Raw genomic sequence first — 18,878 nt, forward strand, 5'->3', positions numbered from 1 at the left:
TCCCCTTTGACTTTTTTTTTCAAAGATTTGTTATTTTGTTGCAATGTTACATTTACAGAGAGAAGGGGAGACAGAGAGAAAGATCTTCTGTCTGCTGGTTTACTTCCTAAGAGACTGCAATGGCTGGAGCTGAGTTGATCCAAAGCCAGGAGCCAGGAAAAATTTCCAGGTCTCCCACGCAGGTGCAGGGTCCCAAGGCTTGGGCTGTTCTCTACCACTTTCCCAGGCCACAAGCAGGGAGCTGGAAGAGAAGTGGAGCAGCCGGGACACGAACTGGCGCCCATATGGGATCCCGGTGCATGCAAGGCAAGGATTTAGCCACTAGGCTATGGCGCCGGGAGTTGGGGGTAGAGGAGGGTGAGTGTGTGGGGCTCCCCTTTAGGATTTAAATAAAGATAAGTAATTGCAGTTTTATTGCACTGATATGTTACCCGTGGGATAGGTGGTTTCCCCCAAATTATTAAGCAATCTCTTTCTCTAACTGAACACTCTTTTACAGGCTTTCACGATGCTCAAATAATTTTCATTCTTTATAACAAAACCAAAAATGGTTCAAATACAAGACTTTGCCTTTATTTATTAATAAAGTAATCAATTATTTTTGAAATAAAGGCTTCAACAGCTTCACATACATGTCAGCGTAGGTTAGGCCATCCAAAAGACAAAGCAGAGCCAACATCAAGTCATGGTTGATGATTATACAAATGAGAGATAAACAAGGCTGGTGGCACGTGTCAGTAAGGACGACCAAATACACCGTACTTGTTTATATAAAAGCATATTAAAGACCCCTTTAAAATAGTGTCCATATTTTCTCTTAAATGGGCATGAACCCCTCTGTAACCATGCACAAATATAATAAGCCTAAGTAATAGCTTTCTTAATCTTTTAATACAAATACAATTCGTCGCTGCTTTAGGTAATCCAGCAAAATAATAGAGTGAAGTGATTACAAAAATATGAACCTTTCTGTATTTATATTGTAATTTTAATTTAAATTGGAAAATACAGTTTAGATAATATGAAACATGAATTTCAGATTTACATACTACTTGCATCTAACTGATCATTAGTTATGCTTGGTTGAAATGCAAAAATACGATTGATTTCTTGGTAATAGATTAAAAATACTTCCCATTGAGAGCAGTGCCAGTGAAACACATTTTTAAAGTTACCATCTATTGACTGCCCCAAACAGGCAGGTCCTAACACTAAGCCCTTAAAATACATCTGCTTTAAAGATAACCGAATGGAGACCTCACATGTCAGATCATCTTTAAACAATCCTGTAAACATTGTTAAAATTTGCTTTCTGATAGAAGTTCAAGTAAACATCGAATATTTGATTTAAAGTAACTTGCGTCAAACTCATTTATGATTAAATGTGTAAAAAACTTTTAGAAAACCATCCTTAGGTAAAGATGGAACCAAGCTCTGTAAACATGCTCATCTCTAATCACTAATATACTACAGCTGCTCTTTGGCATAGTGAGATTGGTCAGACGCTGTTCAAGTAAATCTGTACCCAGCTGTATGTGTAGAATTTGTTTTTAATGGCAATGGCTAGACCTGAAATTCAACTTGGTTGTCCTTGAGTATCATCACTGATGTTCAAGTGTTTGAAGGACCAAAGATAACCATGATAAATTTTGGCAGGGTTTCGTTTTGACCTTTTGCCACCAAACAGTTGATAGCAATAATCAATGCCAGTTGAAATACCCGATTTCCATAGCACTTGTAGGCCCCTGAATAAATTTAGCTAAATATTCAGAACGCAGCAAAATGTTGGCAGTAAATTAAATCAAAGATAACCAAAGTAAGAGGGCTTCCTTGAGCTGAAAAGGCGCTAGCAGTCCTGGTAAATACAGGTAGTCATGTTAGATAACCAAGGAGAAGAATAAAGATCGATCGTGTGCCTGAATTAGATACTGGGGGAAAGTCAGGGCCCCGCAGTTGCTAGCCACGTACACACAAACTCTTGGATCTAAACAACACTCAAACACAACGTGCCAGGTGTTTCTGAACACAGCCAAGTTCGCTTAAACATTTACTGTTTCTCTGTAATCTGCAACTGAAGTGACAGTTTGATTGGGAGCTGCTGTCTCTTCGCCCACTCTAGGTCTCTGCAATCAAGATGCAAAGTGACAGAGCGGAGAGCGAAGAGCAGGATGCTTGGCGTCAGACTCCTGGCTGCTTTCAAGGTCAACTCATCCCTTTGAGTCCAAGGGGGTTAAAAAGAAAACCTTAAAGAAACTAACAGTAGACTAGCCAACAGAAATCAAATCAGGTATAACAACTTGTTAGAAGTCATTCAGTCCAACTCATTCCAGACCACCTTTTCCCTGTGACCTGATTTTACAGAGAAGGAAACCATCATCTTCACTACTTGGAGATGCTGGGAAGAATCCTCCCCCCACTTACAGGAAGCAGTGACTCGTGCGTCACTGGCTGTATTAGCTCAAGTTTTTTTCCTAGCTCAAATGGCATCCTTAGTTTCTCTTTAAGCTGCTAAAAGATCACTATAAAAAGTTTCAAAGTAGCTACTGATCATTATCTAAATCAAAATTCCCAAGATACTTCTTATCTTTCTCTTAGCTTCTCTTCTGGCCACCTGTTTGAATCGCATCCAATATTCCTGTAACACATGGGTCTTTGTCTTTTCCTGCCCATATAAATGCCCCTGAAAGTTCAACTAAAAATAATTAAAAAGCAGAATCCAAAACATTTTTTAAACTGACGAATTTTCCTTTAAGCTGTAGGCACATACTACCTTGCATGGTTATATGAATTCTTTAACTAAGTGAATTATAGCAATGTTTTCTATGTTCTAAATATTAGATTTAGGTATATGAATCCTTCTGAGTACTGTTTTATAGCCAAAAATAAAAAAAAAACTTTATTAAAAAGGTTGAAAAGTATAAAACAGTAATTATAAATTAGCAAACACTCAATTAAAAAAAGCGAGTTTTTTCCTTATGCAGTACGAGCAGCAGTAAGCTGGGTATCACTCTCAGCCACCATCCTCCCGAAAATCACTCATGTTTTTAGCTTGTGTTTGAGGAATGAACGTTTCTATGGATACTAGGAACCAACTCTAACAGCAACTCAGATCTCAAGAAAACACGTATGCCACGTTAGCAGGTGTTAATAGCTCATGTTATAGCATCGGATATCAAGTCAGCGTTACTTCAAGGAAAGCACTCAGTCAGGTCCGTGTTGGGAGTGTGCTGCGCGGAAGGACAGTCTGGATTAAGGCATCGCTCTGCTCTGGAGAAGGGCTTCTGTGGGTCCTGCGAACTGCACAAAGGCTTCCATGTGAAAATATATCTTCTGTTAGACTTCAATTATCTCATGCCACTGATCTTTTCTTGCAAATAAAACGGAAAATAGTCCATAATATGTTTTAAATACCTAGAAAAACAGAAAAAGACTGCTGATTAAACAAGTTTTTCTTTTTCAAAATATAAAATGGTTTTGTGGGTTAAAGTGTGAAGTTGCTGATACAGCAAAACAGGAGGTAACCTTTTTAATACTATGTATGTTATAGCTAATCTGAAAGTATTAAAGAGGTCTCACTGACTGGTTTTCTTTCCCTGAAGCATTCAAGAGAGTGTTTTCAAAGAGGTCTTTTTTTTTTTTTATCCACTTGAACACAGAGAAAAGAGACAGACCTTTTCACCTGCTGGTTCACTACCCACGCATCCTAACAGGGAGGTTTGGGCTGGGCCAAAGCCGTGAGCCACGTGGAAGCCAGGGCCATCATCTGCCCCTCCCCAGGATTCATGAGTGGAGCAGTTAGATCACAGTGTAGCTGATGCGACACAGGACAGTTAACCTGCTGCAGCTGTCCCCAGGGTGTCCCTAAGAACTCCGACCGCTGATTTGGTCCTCATATGAGGAGACATGCTATCTACCTACACCATCCTAAGGCATGAGGAAGTTTCCATGGCAACTGTTGGAGGCAGGTCAGCTGAGGAATCTCAGAAGCACCACCAGACAGTGCTATGTTCTGCCTACATTAAGCAGCCATGCAAACGAAGACCAAGGACATGTGTGACCGCCAAGTGCTGTCTACAGCCACGCTTCCTGGTGGCAGGCTCTCAGCCCTGGTGCCACGTGTGGCTTCCAGAGCTTCTCTTCAGTTGCAGCTCCCTCTGCCAGGCAGGACCACTTCCTCCTGTGGGGGCCTGGTTGTAACTCTGGATCGTTTTCTGGGGATCTGCCAGCTGACTTTGAGCCCTCAAGTGTGTACAGCCTGGGTGCCAGGTGATCCCTTGGGAAAGCAAACTCCTGTCATACAGACCAGGCATGCCAGTAAACATGTCACTCCCACGCATGTCTGTGGTCACCTGGTGACCATGCCTCACTGTCACAGCTGTCACAACTGTCACAGCCGTGTGTCACCCTCACGCATGTCTGGGTCACCTGGTGACCATGCCTCACTGTCACAGCTGTCACAACTGTCACAGCCGTGTGTCACCCCCACGCATGTCTGGGTCACCTGGTGGCCATGCCCCACTGTCACAGCCGTCACAGACATGTGTCATCTCCCACGCATGTCTGGGTCACCTGGTGGCCGTGCCCCACTGTAACAGCCGTGTGTCACCCCCACGCATGTCTGGGTCACCTGGTGGCTGTGCCCCTCTGTCACAGCTGTCAGAGATGTGTGTCACCCCATGGATGTCTGGGTCACCTGGTGGCCATGCCTCACTGTCACAGCTGTCACAGACATGTGTCACCCCATGGATGTCTGGGTCACCTGGTGGCCATGCCTCACTGTCACAGCCGTCACAGCTGTCACAGCCGTGTGTCACCCCCACGCATGTCTGGGTCACCTGGTGGCCGTGCCCCACTGTCACAGCCGTCACAGACATGTGTCATCTCCCACGCATGTCTGTGGTCACCCAGTAACTGTGCCCTGCTGCTGCAGCTGTCGCAAACTAAGCAACAGTAATCAAATGCAAGGTGAATGAATGAGGTACTAACCAAATTACTGCTACTACTGGACAAGTGTCCAGTATCCACCTTAAACTAAATTTATTAGTTTTCCCATTAATCCATCAACAAATATTTACTAACGTTATTTCAGAAGTGGTAAGGGAAATGAGATTTTTGGCAGATGTCACCTTCCAGTTGTTTCTGTATTGCCTAATTTTGTGGATAAAACTGAAGTTACCAAAAACTTTGCATATTGTTTCCAGACAATGAAATTAATGTCAATAAACTACATATGTTCAAGAAAATTACCTTTATACTGTCTTACCTTGCTCCTATTCAAATGGTTAGTCAAGAACAAGAGGTACTCAATTTTCGACTGCCACTGTAACATGGTTATTTGTCCCTGTAAGCACATAATTACACCGTGACATGGCAGAAAAAGAGAAGCATCCAGTTTCTAGCTCAATGGCGAAAAGTGATTACAGTGGAAGCAGGTGTAACATAAGCACTACTCGGTATTATGGCCACAAACACTTATTTCCTAGAACCCGGAAGTGGCGGCAGAGCACCAGAGCCGAAAGGCTGGTTTCGATGCTTATCCTTGCGAAGATACTACTTGGCTTTTCAGATGTTAAGCAGAAACAATGAAGAAATGCACAGAATGGTCTTTTCCCTTTATCCTATGCAAGGGATCTAACGATCTTAACGAAGGTCTAGGATAGTAAACTAAGAGACCATTTGAAATGCTGCGAAAAGTACGACTAGAACAAGCAAATTCTCGTGGCACGCTGTTTTCCAGGGGTGCTACCAACTGAGTGGACTGTCGCACCACTTTGTGCAGTGGAGGAAGATGATGACAGTGTTAGGCTGTCATCTTTAAGAACCGCCACAGGTGTTTTAGGCTGCAGTGTAATCCTGAGCGTTTAGCGACACAATTTGGTAAACCCTAAAACTCTCACTCAGTCTTCTCTGCGAGCCCACAATCCATGAGATGCATAACCGTCATCAATACAGGGTGCTAACCTTAAAGAATAAGGAGGCCTAAAACATGTGAATAGCCAATGCCAAAAGAACTTACAACATCTGAACGAAGAATGTGTGGATGGATGGGAAACCAAAAAGCTGACAGAATGGAATAAATCAGCACCGGGCATTAGACACACCTCTATCTTCCTTCCCCATATAATCGACCAATACAAAGTTTCATATTTCAGTATTTTGAAATACCGCATGATTTTGGCTTTCGCGCACTTATTAGACCTGCTGATCTGGATCTGACCCGGAGGAGGCAGCGTTTTCAGGCGAGACTATTACCTGCTCTGACACACTCTTCAGCCCCATTCTCCAGCCACTGAGACTCAGTGTCCAACAAACGGTTCTTGGACTCACTAAGCGGTCTGATAGGAAAATGCTGATTTGAGCCAATACTGAAAAGAGGATCAAAGAGTTTTAGTAAGCAGGTTTAATGTCCAATTAAAATGTCTAATAAATTAATAAGCAGGAAATTAGTATTCCTTCTCCTAAATATGTCAGGGCTCAGGAGATCTCAGCACTATTTGAAAAACTATCTCCAGAAGAGGAGGATGCCCGCAGCCCCCCTCAAACGGCCCTACACTGCCAACGGAGACAATCAGCCAGGAGAAGCTTCAGATGCCAGTCTGAACGGCAGAACACGTTAATCAGGAGCCATAGGGAGTGCGGGGGCAGGCGAGGGTCTGCGTCTGTGGCCAGTGCGAAACAGTTACCTGTCATTTCCCAAGTTCTCTGCTTTCTACCTCTGCAGTTTAGATCTAAGGGGAAAAAATGATTCAGTGATTCAGCGTAGACTTATTTTTTTTCTAGCTAAGAGATCCAGGGAGGAGGGAACAGAGCAAGGAAAGGCAGAGGGAACAGGAGTAACAGGAGGGCCGCCGGGCTAGGCGCTTTGCCTCTGCGACCTGTTCCCCTGGGAGCCCCTCTGGGGGCGGGCAGCGCTCTGCCAGTCTCCCCGCGCTGTTCTAAGCTTCCCGTGTCAGGCTTCGGCTCGGAGACCCTAGGCCCGTGTTCCTGCAGTGCGAGCGGGTTGGCCTGCACGGTATAATCCCTCCTCCCCCCTGGCTTATTTCTAACAAATGGATTTCAACTGTTTCACTTGGAAAGAAATATTTCCAGCTTCTTTACAATTTCATTTAAAATGAATGATTTCACTGATTTTGTGAAAGTTTGCTTGCTACGATAATATTGAGAATGGAATCTCTTGTTAGATGAATCAATAAGAAAAAAATGTAATTCCAAATCTTTTTATTATTTCGACATTGTAGCTTTAAATCTATAGATCAGATAGGTTGTAAAATAAAATGATAATCAGTACAATGATTAATTCTTTGAAAACATACAACTGATTGAAGGCAACATAATAGAATGCTGACAGTGCACCACACTCATCGTGCCCGAGTTGGCCGAGTCAGGGCGGTTTTGCGACCGTCTCGGCCCCAGTGTTGCTACACTTCCTAAACAAGAATTCTGCTTCCTGCTCTCCAAGTCAGAATGTTTGGGGTGATGATAAAATATGGGTACCCTAAGCATATTAAAGCATATGCACACAGTAGCCGCCAGTTTAAAATTTGAATACAATGGTACTTCGTAATGACCAAAGCAGTGATTTTTACATTTACTTAAAACGTTAAGTACATCTAACATGTTACAACTTGCTTGGCAATGAATAATTAAGAACTTAAGGACAAGGAGCACACCTTCTGGGGAATTCATCTTGATTTGCAACAGAAGCTTGCTCGGGATCCATCCCCACGAGGCGAGTTGGAAAACTGCAACCATCACCCAAGCTGCACAGTGGGAAATTCAACAAACATTAAAAAATTCTAGTGCTCATCAAAGGAGTAAAATGTAACACTTGTATTTCAGAGTTATAGCTTAAATAAATACCATAACTTATTATTTCAGAATAATTGCTAAAGTTATAGAGCTATTATTACCATGGAAGATTTGAATCCTTTTAATATAACATACATATTTTAAAATAACATCTTTTCAGGCCTATTGAGATTATGATGCCTGCTAACGTCTCAAACACAGACATTCAAACACGTGGCTAACTGAGTAGCTTCAGCACTTCAGACAGGATATGAGTTCCAAGAATTTATTCATTTAACAACCTTCATAAAACAAAAATTTACTGTATGTCCATGAGGTTCTCGGTACCATCTTAATCACAACGGAAACAGTGGTGAATAAAGAAAACCTTTTACAAGTTTGCAATCATCTAAAAAGCGCACAATTGTGTCTTATTGTCAGATTAAAGCGAAACATTTGCTACTACTGCTACTATTATTATTATTATTATTAGAGAGATTACTGAAAACTCCCGTCTGCCGGTCTGTCCCCTGTGCCCACAACGGCCTGGGCTAGGCTGGGGCCAAAGCCGGAAGCCAGGAACTCAAATCCCCCACCGCAACATCACTGCTTCCGAGATGTGCAACCGGTGGGATGCTGAAGTGAGGAATGAGGACTGGAACGAAGCCCAGGCGCTCGGACATGGAACGCGGGCATCCTCACCCTAGGTTACACACCTGCCCCACTTTCATATCTTATTTATCTTCTTTTAAGAAAAATGATATATTTGGATGGAGTAGGGAAAGACAGGGAGAAGAGGAGGGGGAGAGGATGACTACACAGTGACTCAGTGACTCCTATCACTCCTTCCCAGTGGTTCACTACCTAGATGCCTCCAACAGCCGCGAGCCAGAATGGAGCTGGTGGCTCAGCTCAGGGTGCCCTCCGAGTGGCAGGGACCCAGTGACTGGAGCTGTCAAGGCTGTCTCCTAGAGTCTGTGTCAGCAGTGGGAAACTTGACATTGGAAAGAGCCAGAAACCGAGCAGTATTTGTGTTTTCCACATGGGTAGCACAGAACTACAGACCTCAGAAAGAAGAAAAAGAAGCCAAATGAACCCCAGCATTGTGCCAGCCAGGACACTGGCACCAGGAGAGGAACCAAGCAGTGCAAGGTGATCTCATGGAAATGAGGCGTCCAAGGCAGAAAATCTAAGAACCTGAGGTGGCTTGAAAAGCATGGGATATAGAAATAACTACATGAACCCGTCCAGTGTTGCCCCTGAGTCTTTTAGTGAATGCTAAGCTGCACCTGTGAACGTGGAAAGCAGAAGATGTCACAGAGCTGCCACAGAACCTTCTAGTCTGACTACTCCACGTGGAAAGATCTTACTGAATACCTCGAGAGGAAAGGCAGCCTCCCTGATGGAAGGGCTAAACTAGCTGGTGAAAAGGCTACTCGTAATCAGGCCTAAGATGCAAGTAACTCAACGGCCTACCAACACTAAATACAAGAGTCTCTAAGGGCAGACAATAAGGCAGACAGCAGCTCCTGCCTCCACTCTGGCCAACTGCAAGCCCTGGAAGCGCCCTGCAGCAGCACCGGTGACTGGGCCCGCCACCCACGGGGGACACTCCAACAGAGTCCCTCGCACTGAGCTTTGCTTCGCCCAACCCAGGACGTTGTGGCAATCGGGGAGTAAACCAGCAAATGGGAGCTCCCTCTGCTTCTCAAATAAAAAAGAAACAAAAAGTCCAGCATTGAGTCAAAAGACTAGACAGCAAAAGCAGCAGAAACCGTGATCCACAACTGAGCGAAAACAAAGCAATAAGCAGCCAAGAGGAAAGAACCAAAAAGTTATCAATTAGGGAAAAAAAAACAACCCCACTTAAAACAAAAATTATAAATATGTCCATGAATTAAAAGGAAAAATGGATACAATGAAAGGATAAAGCATTAAAAGAATCAAGATTAACTTCTGGAGCTGAAAAATACACTTGAAATGGGAAATTCACTGGATGGGCTTAGCACCAAATTCAATACGGCTGAAGAAGAAATCAGTTAACTTTCAGACATAGTACCAGAAAACGGAAGCAAAGAGGGAAATGAAGACGAGGCTAGGACATAACCATGACCCGTGGATCACCATCAGACACTTTAACATGCGTGTACTTAAGAGTGAGATTGTTGTAGGAGACACAGAGGGAGAGAAATCTTGCATTCACTGATGCACTCCCCAAGTGGCTGCAACCACGGCCGAAGCCAGGAGCCCGGAGCTGCTTCTGAGTGTCCCATGGACGCAGGGGCCCAAACACTTGGTTACTTGCCCTGCTCCTGAGGTGCATTAGCAGGTAGCAGACTGCAAGTGGAGCAGCCGCGACTTGAACCGGTGCCTGTAGGGGATGCTGGTTCTCTGGGCGTCAGGTTTACTGGCTCCATCACAGCACAGACCTGATGACTACAGATGTCACTAAGGCAGAGTCCCCACAGAGCCCTTAAAACCAATGACAGAAACAGCAGCCAAATCCTAAACACACACAGAGTAATGGAGTAAGAGTCAGATAAAAGTAACAGGCTGACTTCAAAGACGCAAGATAAACCAGAAGACAAGAGAATAACATCATTAAAGCAGGGGAATCTCCTCTCCTGAAAAAAAACAAAACAAAACAAAAAACTGTGAACTTTGGATTTCCTATTTTGAGAAATTAGCTTTCAAAACAAATAGCCCTGTGTTTCAATCAGCAGGAGCAGAAAACCCTTGAGTATATGAGACAATGGAGACTGAACTAGAACAGACTGGCCGTTTAGGATTTGCAGGCAACACGGATGCTGCAGTGGCCACAGCCTGCGTTCTAAGGACTCTGGGGACAATCTCTGGGTACCATGTGAAAGAAAAGGGGAGGACGCCACTGGGATCTGCCTCCTCTTCCTCACTGCCGCTTTCCATCCCTTGGCCCTGGCCCACAGTCCCTGGGGTTGCCATTCTTTCCCTCCCTGGGGAAGATCAGAGAAAACCAGTGGTTGGGGCTGAGGCTGCAATTGCACAGTGAGAATTCCAGTATGTCTCTTAGAAGGCCGGGGATGGCAACCCAGTGAGCTGCCCAGCACAGTCCTGGCTGTGTCAACATGAACGTCTGTTAGACTGAGTGTAAATGTGTCTACCTCAGCAAATCCAGATCACGTCTGTCTTGTGGTCTGCTTCTAAGGGAGGTCAAACCCTTTGAGATCGGATGGCTTCTTTGACAACTATTAGCAAAGGGAAATTCATATGTTACAACTCTAAGCCTACTGCTAGTCCATGAGAAATGTAATTATGGAAAAATCAAGAGAGGGATACCATCACTCCCTCTTGCACACAATGCGTAATTGAACCCAAATAGTAATGACCCTCTTCTAAAGCACATTTGATGTCCATGGAGGGCGTAGCAGGTGCTTCTGTCCTGTAAGTCTGCTGTATAACAACATGAAGATTGACACTCTTTCCAACAGTTTACTGTTGGTATCAGAATAACAAGTGAATCGTCCTAAAAACATGAAGGGACAGCCATAAGATCCACACAAAATGGGGCACAAAACAACTGAAATGAACAGTAAAACACTAAGCCAGGGGGATGTGAAGTGGGCTTCATACATGAAGAGCTGGAATTCTTACAGCAATGGGAGGAAGATAAGACCACAGAATGAAAAATAATTGATAGGTTCTCCAAATTTGATGAAAGAAATAAAAGAGATCTAAGAATCGCAACCAGTTAAGTTAAACCAAAATATATGACATTCAAGTTTTATGAAAACAGCGATAAAGTTTAAAAAAAAAAAAAGCAATCAGAAAAAAGACACATTTGATACAGAAGGTAAAAATACGTGACTACTAATTAAAACAATGCAAGCAACATCTTATCACACAAAATATCCTTCGAAAATAGAGGCAGAAGAACCCATTTCAGACAAAAAAATAGGCTGTTCATTCACTACTTGTGAAAACACTTGATAATTTTCCTTCCCTACAATGAGTTGGCAGTTTAATGGCCTAAAATGGCTGGGAATTAGGGGAATATGTGTACCAGAATCACACTGCATATATATTTTTTCATTTTTGAGGTAAAATGGCATTATGTGTTTGATCTTTAAGATAATAGAATATATATAAAATTAGCAAAGGAATCTTTATGAAGCTAATAGGAAATTCTTTTGTTTTTTACTTACAAAGACTTAAGCTCATGTTTTTAAATACTCATTTTCAAACATCCTTTATCTTAATAAAAAGAGAAAATATTTTATATAAAACCAAGGTATCTTTAGTTTTCATCCCTAATGTCCATAAGACTGTCATTTTGTGTTCTATGAATGTTAAAATATTTAACCAGAGAAGCAAAACTACACAGATTCCACAACTTCTGACATCTGAATTTCATAAATTACCTTGAAAAGACTGGAAGCAGCCAATATTTCTTTTCATCACCAAAGACTTGTCTCCAATTTTTACTGCATCCAAGAGAGAAACCATTTGCATCTGGTCCATATGAAAATGTGGGTGCACGGAATGATTCTGTTAAATGCAATACAAAATTAATAAATTTAAAAATACAAGGTACATATTTTCATGCTTATATCTATAACATGAAAAAACCTGTAACTTTGATATTTGTAACTGAAATAGAAGGGACATTCCTCAACATATGGAAAATCCACAGCCAGCATCAGAGTGCATGGGAAGGAGTTGGGGGCATTCTCACGAAGCTTGGGAACCAGACCAGGCTCCCCACCTCCCCACTGCTACTCAATACAGCCCTGCAAGTTCTCGCCAGAGCCATTAGGTGAGAAAAAGAAATCAAATTCCAATTTCCAAGAGGAAGTTAAGTTATCGCTGCCTGCAGATAACATGATAAAGATGCAGGATACAAAATCAACACCACACAAGAATCAGTAGTAGCCTTGGGCTTGAAGCTTCCACTGCTGCCCAAGTGACTTGCTTTCTGGGGCCCAGGGAACCATGCGGGAGACTGGGGCCAGTGGAGAGAGCAGGGGGACACACATGTGCTTGGCTTCCAGGTGGGTGTGTGGGAGTAGGGGCAGGGGCAGGGGCCCTGATAGGCATGCCAGCAGATTGGTGTGGGCCTAGGGAACTATACATGTGCTTGGGTCCTGGATGAGTGCAAGGGTAGGGGTCTAGGTTGGCATGTGTGCCAAAGGACCAGGTCTGGGGATCCACTCATGTGCTGAGGTCCCCATGTGGGCGGGCAGGGCTCCAGGCCAGCAAAATACCCCACAGATGACCAGGCTGGGGAGCCCATGTGCTCACAGGCGCAGAGGCTGTAGATTGTTCAGGGAGGGGGTTATGAGATTTGAGGGAGAAGAGCCCACTGCGGGAATATGTTGCAGATAATGAGTGACTTCTGAGGGACTTCATCGACAAGGCCACCGTACTTGCAGGTAACCAAGGGGGCTGACCAAGAAGTTCTGAGGAGGGAAACTGGAGGACCTCATGGTCAGACTAATTCACCTGCACACATGGAAGAACTGAGCTGGGATAGTTAGCACTGACCACCACCAACCACAACCCACTGGTGCAAATGAAACCTAGGGCTGGGGGGCTCATCTGGCAGGGCTGAATCACAGTACCAGCCAGTGTCAGAGCAGATGATGGGTCACAATAGGCCATGACACTAACCAGCATGCAACAGAACCAAGGTTGGGGGCAAATTCTGTCAAGGATATGTGGGCTCACTCCTGTGGAACTATAACATCTGCTAGTTTGCTCTAGAGCTGAGAGTGGTGATGGGCCAAACTAGACAAGACCATGGAACTCAACGACACTTAGGAGTACTAGGGTTGGGAACAGGCCAGGCTGGTCCAGGCTGCAGCACCTGCAGGTACATCCAAAAATTGGGTGGGAGCAGGTCAGGCTGCAACAGCTACCAGCACACACAAAGGCTAACACTGCAGTGCTGACTATGCTGAGTAAGACCTAGCACCCACTGGCACATATGAGATCTGGGTTTGGGAGTGGGCCTGGTGTGGGAACTTGAGAAACTCCCCTGGTAGGTCGTCATCCCCACTTGTGAGCACTTCAGTTAGGGCTGAGTGTTGGGAAGGCCAGGCAAGGCTGCCCCACTTGGTGGCAGATGATGGGTTGGCTGTAGGGATGTGAACTGGGCAAGGCCAGGCCAAACTACAGCATGACAGCACGTTCAGGAGCACAGGATGGATGCAGGCCATGCTGGACTAGCCTATTGTGTCTACTGGTTTGCATGAAAGCCAGGGATCGAGGAAGGCTGGCAGAGGTAGGCTGTAGCATCCATCAGTGAGAGTTGGGACTAGGGATGGTTCAGGCCAGGCCAGGCCAGGCCAGATGAGGCCAGGCTGCAGTGTTATCGAGGGCAAAGCATAAGCAAAGGAATGGGTTATGCTGGTCTGGGTCAGAGCATCCACTGGCACATGCAAGATCTGTGTTTGGGAGCAGGGCTGGTTAAGGAGCCAAGGGCATGTTGTAGCTGGGATGTGATTTCCACTGGTGAGCACGAGAGCCAAAATGGGGTGGCAAACTGGACTGGACATGACTTTGGTGGGCTGGGTCTGGGGTGTTCCAGACTGGGCTAGGCTCCAAAACCAGCTGGTGCTCATGAGAACCAGGGTGGGTGTGGGGCAGGTGGGGCTGGTCATGGCACCTGTTGAACCATGCAAGAGATGGGTCTGGAGGGTGGCCCAGGTGCGGATGGGTTATAGCAGCCCACAGTAAGAACTGGAATGAATGTGGGCCATTTGGGCAAGGCCACTGCCCCTGCTATGATAGGAGGTGGGCCAAGTCAGGCTGGGCTAAGAACTCAAAGATGAGTGTTAGGTCTGCCACTGAGAGGTGACCTGACAGAGGAGCTTGGGAAACTCCTTTGTCAGGACATAGACCCTGCAGGTGAGTGCAAGAATTAAGACTTGGAGCAGCACAGACCAGGCCAGGTTACTATACCCATTAGCATATGTGTGGGTCAGATCTGGGAAAATGCCAGGCTGGCCACTCCATTCACCCACTGACAGATGTGACAGTATGGATGGGGCGCAGGATAGGCCAGGTTGCCCAGTTCACATTAGGGCCAGGAATGGGGGCTGGCTTGGGCTAGGCTGCAATACCTGCCAGCTAATGCTGGGGTGAAGTGGGCCAAATTGGGTCACAAAAGCCACCAGCACACGTAAGACCACCCACGTAAGAAGTGGGTGAAGCGAGCCTTGTGGGGGCGCTGCAGGGGCTCCCCTGCTGTGCAACTGCTCACACGGGTGAGTGTGAGAGCTAGGACTGGGGGCAGACCAGGATGGGCAGGGCTACAAAACTTATTGGACTGCATGTGAGCTGAATCAGGAGCAGAGCCAGGTTGGGCTAAGTGACCATATTGACTGGTGCATGCATGAACCAGAATGAGTCCAGTTTGGTTAGGTTTTGTCACAGCATCAGCTGACAAGTGCTGGAACTAGGGAAGAGTCCTGTCAGACTAGATTGCAGAACCACCTGGAAAGTGCAAGATCCAGGGTTAGGAGTGGGACTAGTAGGGAAAGTGTGGGCACCCCTCTGATGGGCTGCAGTATCCACCAGGGAGCATGAAAACCTGGGCTTAGAGTAGCCCTGGCTGGACAGGCACCCACTTGTATAACTGTGTACTGGATAGGGGGGTTAGCGGGGCTGAGCTAGGCTCCAAAATCCACTAGTAAACATAAGAGCTGAATGGGATGTAGAACTGACTGGACTATCTGCTCCACACACTGGCATATGCAGGAAACATGGATCAGACCTGGTAATAGTTATTGGGGATCACTCCAATGAGGCTATACAATTCCTGCTCGTGTGTGAGAGAGCAAAGTGCATGGTAGGCAGGGTTGGGCTGGGCACAGCATCCACTGGTTTGAGTATGAGAGGAGCTGGGGATGGAACTGACCAGGTGACTGGAACCTACAGTGTGTGTGTAAGTTGATGTGAGTGAAGGACTGAGCTGGACCCCACACTGGCTGGCACACACAGGAGTCAGTCTGGGCTCACCTTTGGTGAGGTTGCTTTGGGGAATGCTCCGCCCCCAACTCTACCACTGACTGCGGACTCCACGTTTTCGTCTTCTCACTCAGCCTTTCTTTTCTCTCCTTGTCTTACCCCTAAGCTCTTCGCTTTGAATCATGCACAGTTTTTGAATTCTAACACGTTATCTCCCGATGTGGCGCTGGAGACCCCAACCAACAGTGAATTAGAGTAACTTTTTCATCACATCTTCACTAGTATCTGTTATCTGTCTTCCAGGTGTTAGCCACTCTAACTGGGATGAGGTAAAACCTTATTGGGTTTTCTTTTTTAAAAAGATTTATTTTATTTTTATTGGAAAGTCAGATATACAGAGAGGAGGAGAGACAGATCTTCTGTCCATTGATTCACTCCCCAAGAAGCTGCAATGGCCGGAGCTGAATGGGGAAAACAAGCCCACCATCACCGGATTTATTAATTTTGAAGAGGAAAATATCTAGTGTCCTACATAAGGTCTGTGATGTCTGCTGCTGAAGGAGGTCTTCTGGGCTGCACCTGGCAAGCAGGCTACTTTTTCAGCATTTCTAACTAAGGAGCATGGAAAAGTGATTAACTCACAGGAGCCATCTTCTTTCTATGTAAGAGGGGTGAGGTACGGGCCCAGCGCGATAGCGCAATGGTTAAAGTCCTCACCTTGCACACACCGGGATCCCATACGGATGCCGGTTCTAAACCCCGCAGCTCCACTTCCCATCCAGCTCCCTGCCTGTGGCCTGGGAAAGCAGTTGAGGACGGCCCAAAGCCTTGGGATCCTGCACCTGCATGGGAGACCCGGAAGAGTTCCTGGTTCCTGGCTGCTGGGGAGGTCCACAGTGGATGGGGAGCTGGGGAAGCGCAGAAAAATCACAGGTGGGAAACCTCCATAACTTGCATAACTCAGTATCACATAAAATGAAAAGGATCCTCTTCCTTGCAGTGGTCCTGGCAGATTCACGGCCGTGACTAGAGGTGGTTTTTAAGTTTCTGACAAAACATTGCCAACAACAAATTCCTATTCCCGACCCTGCTACATTGGCAGGTGCACACACACTCAACTAAAGCATCGTGCTGCCTCCTCGCCGACACCTCACTCACGGCCACGGCCACATCTCTGCCATGCTTGTTCAGTTACTTGAATACGTTGCTGACATTTTCCCCTGTATTTTCATTTTTTAAAATGAGCAAAAAGAAAAGGAATTCTGATGTTAGAGAACTAACATGTAGATTTCAATAACTGATACAAATGAGGCACCCCACATTTGGCCTCAAATATGGAACATATGTCAGTCACATGGGGGGCACAGGCTAATCCCCTGCCTGCAGTGCCAGAATCCCACAAGGTGGCTGGTTCATGTCTTGGCTGCTCCTCTTCTTTTCTTTTTAAAATACGTTTATTTTATTTTTGATCATGTTTAACTATAGTTAAGAAGGATGCTTGCCCATGCAGAGCACCAGTTAGGATGCAGAGCGTCAAGCAATGGGAGGAAAGTGGATGAGACAATTGTTTCCAATCTCCTTTTTTTTCTTCCTTTTACCTGGGGAAAGTGGGGAGAGAAGGGGAGAGGGTTGCTCCCAACAGCCCAAGTGCCATTAGCAGCTAGGGATGGGGGACGCCCTACGGATGTCACCCCAGGGTCCCCGATGTGTGGCATGCTCCAAAAGCACTACTCAAGTGCTTTTGATAGTTGAGATGCTGTTAATTTTGTTGCTCCAAGGCTGAGGAAATCTTTCCAAGGTTCATTAGTCCTTCTTATAACCTCCACTCACCCAGATACTTGCTGCTAAAGCCTATCTGGCAGGGGCCAGGTGTGATGGCCTAGCAGCTAAATCCTTGCCTTTTGTGTACCGGGATCCCATATGGGCGCTGGTTCATGTCCCAGCTGCTCCACTTGCTGTCCAGCTCCCTGCTTGTGGCCTGTGAAGGCAGTTGAGAATGGTCCAAGGCCTTGGGACCCTGTGCCTGTGTGGAAGGCCTGAAGGGGACTCCTGGCTCCTGGTGGACTTAGCTCTGGCCATTGTGGCCACTAGAGGAGTGAATCAGTGAACAGAATATGTCTCTCCTTCTCTGCAAATCTCAATTTCCAATAAAAATAAGCAAGTCTAATTTTTCTGCCCTCCATGGTGCTAGACATCCTCTGCAGGCCTCAGTGAGCTGGTTATCACGTCCCCCATGTGCATCTGAGCATGCTCTCTACTGCAGGGTGTCAACGGCTGAGGAGATACCGTTGTAACATGCCCTCCACAGTCAGACCACAGATCCTGACATTCTTCCCCGTGGTTGGAGTTCTGAGTCCAGTGATCCAGTTGGGGGATTCACCAAAGAAACCTCACCATTGATGAACTGATTCCTGTGTGTGCCAGTCAGTACATGATCTGACTCAGTCCGTCACCCGCATCAGACTATACACACTGGTGGTGGCTGCATCAGCTCCAGCCCCATCTAATATACAAACCAATGGATGCTGCAGTTCAGCCCATCCCTACTGACCACACATTTGGCCGCCAAGCACACCATTACAAACTCCAGCTAGGTGGAGTGACCCCTAATAACCGCCCCCACCAGGTCCACCCCAGCCATGGTTCCTGCACTTAATGGTGTGTGTAGCAGATGGGTCTGCTCTGCTTCACATCCCATTTGGCTCTCACACATCAATGGGTTTTGGAGGCTAGCTCAGCCCAACCTACCCCACTATCCAACCCACACTCATGCTAGTGGGTGGCACTGCCTGTCCAGCCAGGTCTCCCTCAGCCCTGGTTTTCATGCTCACCAGTGTCAGGGGTACCCTCTTCTACTTCTACCAGGCCCACTCCCAGCGTTGGATGGTACGCTTTCCAGGTGGTTCTGCAGTATAGCCTGATAGGACTTGCCCTGAGTCCCAGCACCTGCTAGCTGATGCTGCATTAAAGCCCATCCAGCCCACACTTCCTGTGGCTCATGCATGCACTAGTGGATATGATTGTTTATCCCAGCCTGGCTCTCCCCACAATTCAGCTCTCCTGCAGGTCAATGGGCTGTGTGGCTCTGCCCAGTCTGGCCTGCTCCCAGTCCCAGCTCTCATGCTCACCAGCAGGAGCAGTGG

The 18,878-nt window shown here is 46.0% G+C and overlaps 1 protein-coding gene across 4 annotated transcripts in view; it reads right to left on the bottom strand.

The window, feature by feature from the left end:
• Positions 1 to 551: 551 nt before the first annotated feature.
• Positions 552 to 18,878, bottom strand: part of ZDHHC20 (zinc finger DHHC-type palmitoyltransferase 20) — a 78,981-nt gene continuing 60,654 nt past the window's right edge. For 2 of the 4 annotated variants that reach the window (XM_040988370.1, XM_040988372.1), the window contains exons 9-13: positions 12,186 to 12,312; positions 7,671 to 7,760; positions 6,253 to 6,365; positions 5,264 to 5,341; positions 552 to 3,411 (exon numbers count right to left, since the gene is read on the bottom strand). In XM_040988370.1, coding sequence (XP_040844304.1) covers positions 5,304 to 5,341; positions 6,253 to 6,365; positions 7,671 to 7,760; positions 12,186 to 12,312 — 368 coding nt within the window. In that variant the 3' untranslated portion in view covers positions 552 to 3,411; positions 5,264 to 5,303. Of the gene's footprint in view, positions 3,412 to 5,263; positions 5,342 to 6,252; positions 6,366 to 6,683; positions 6,729 to 7,670; positions 7,761 to 12,185; positions 12,313 to 18,878 lie in introns of all 4 variants that reach the window. The other 2 variants (XR_005884718.1, XM_040988371.1) reach the window with 2 other exon arrangements.

This window comes from Ochotona curzoniae, unplaced genomic scaffold (genome assembly GCF_017591425.1).
Source record: "Ochotona curzoniae isolate NIBS_2020 unplaced genomic scaffold, NIBS_Ocur_1.0 contig_4838, whole genome shotgun sequence".
In the NCBI taxonomy this organism is placed as follows: Eukaryota; Metazoa; Chordata; class Mammalia; order Lagomorpha; family Ochotonidae; genus Ochotona; species Ochotona curzoniae.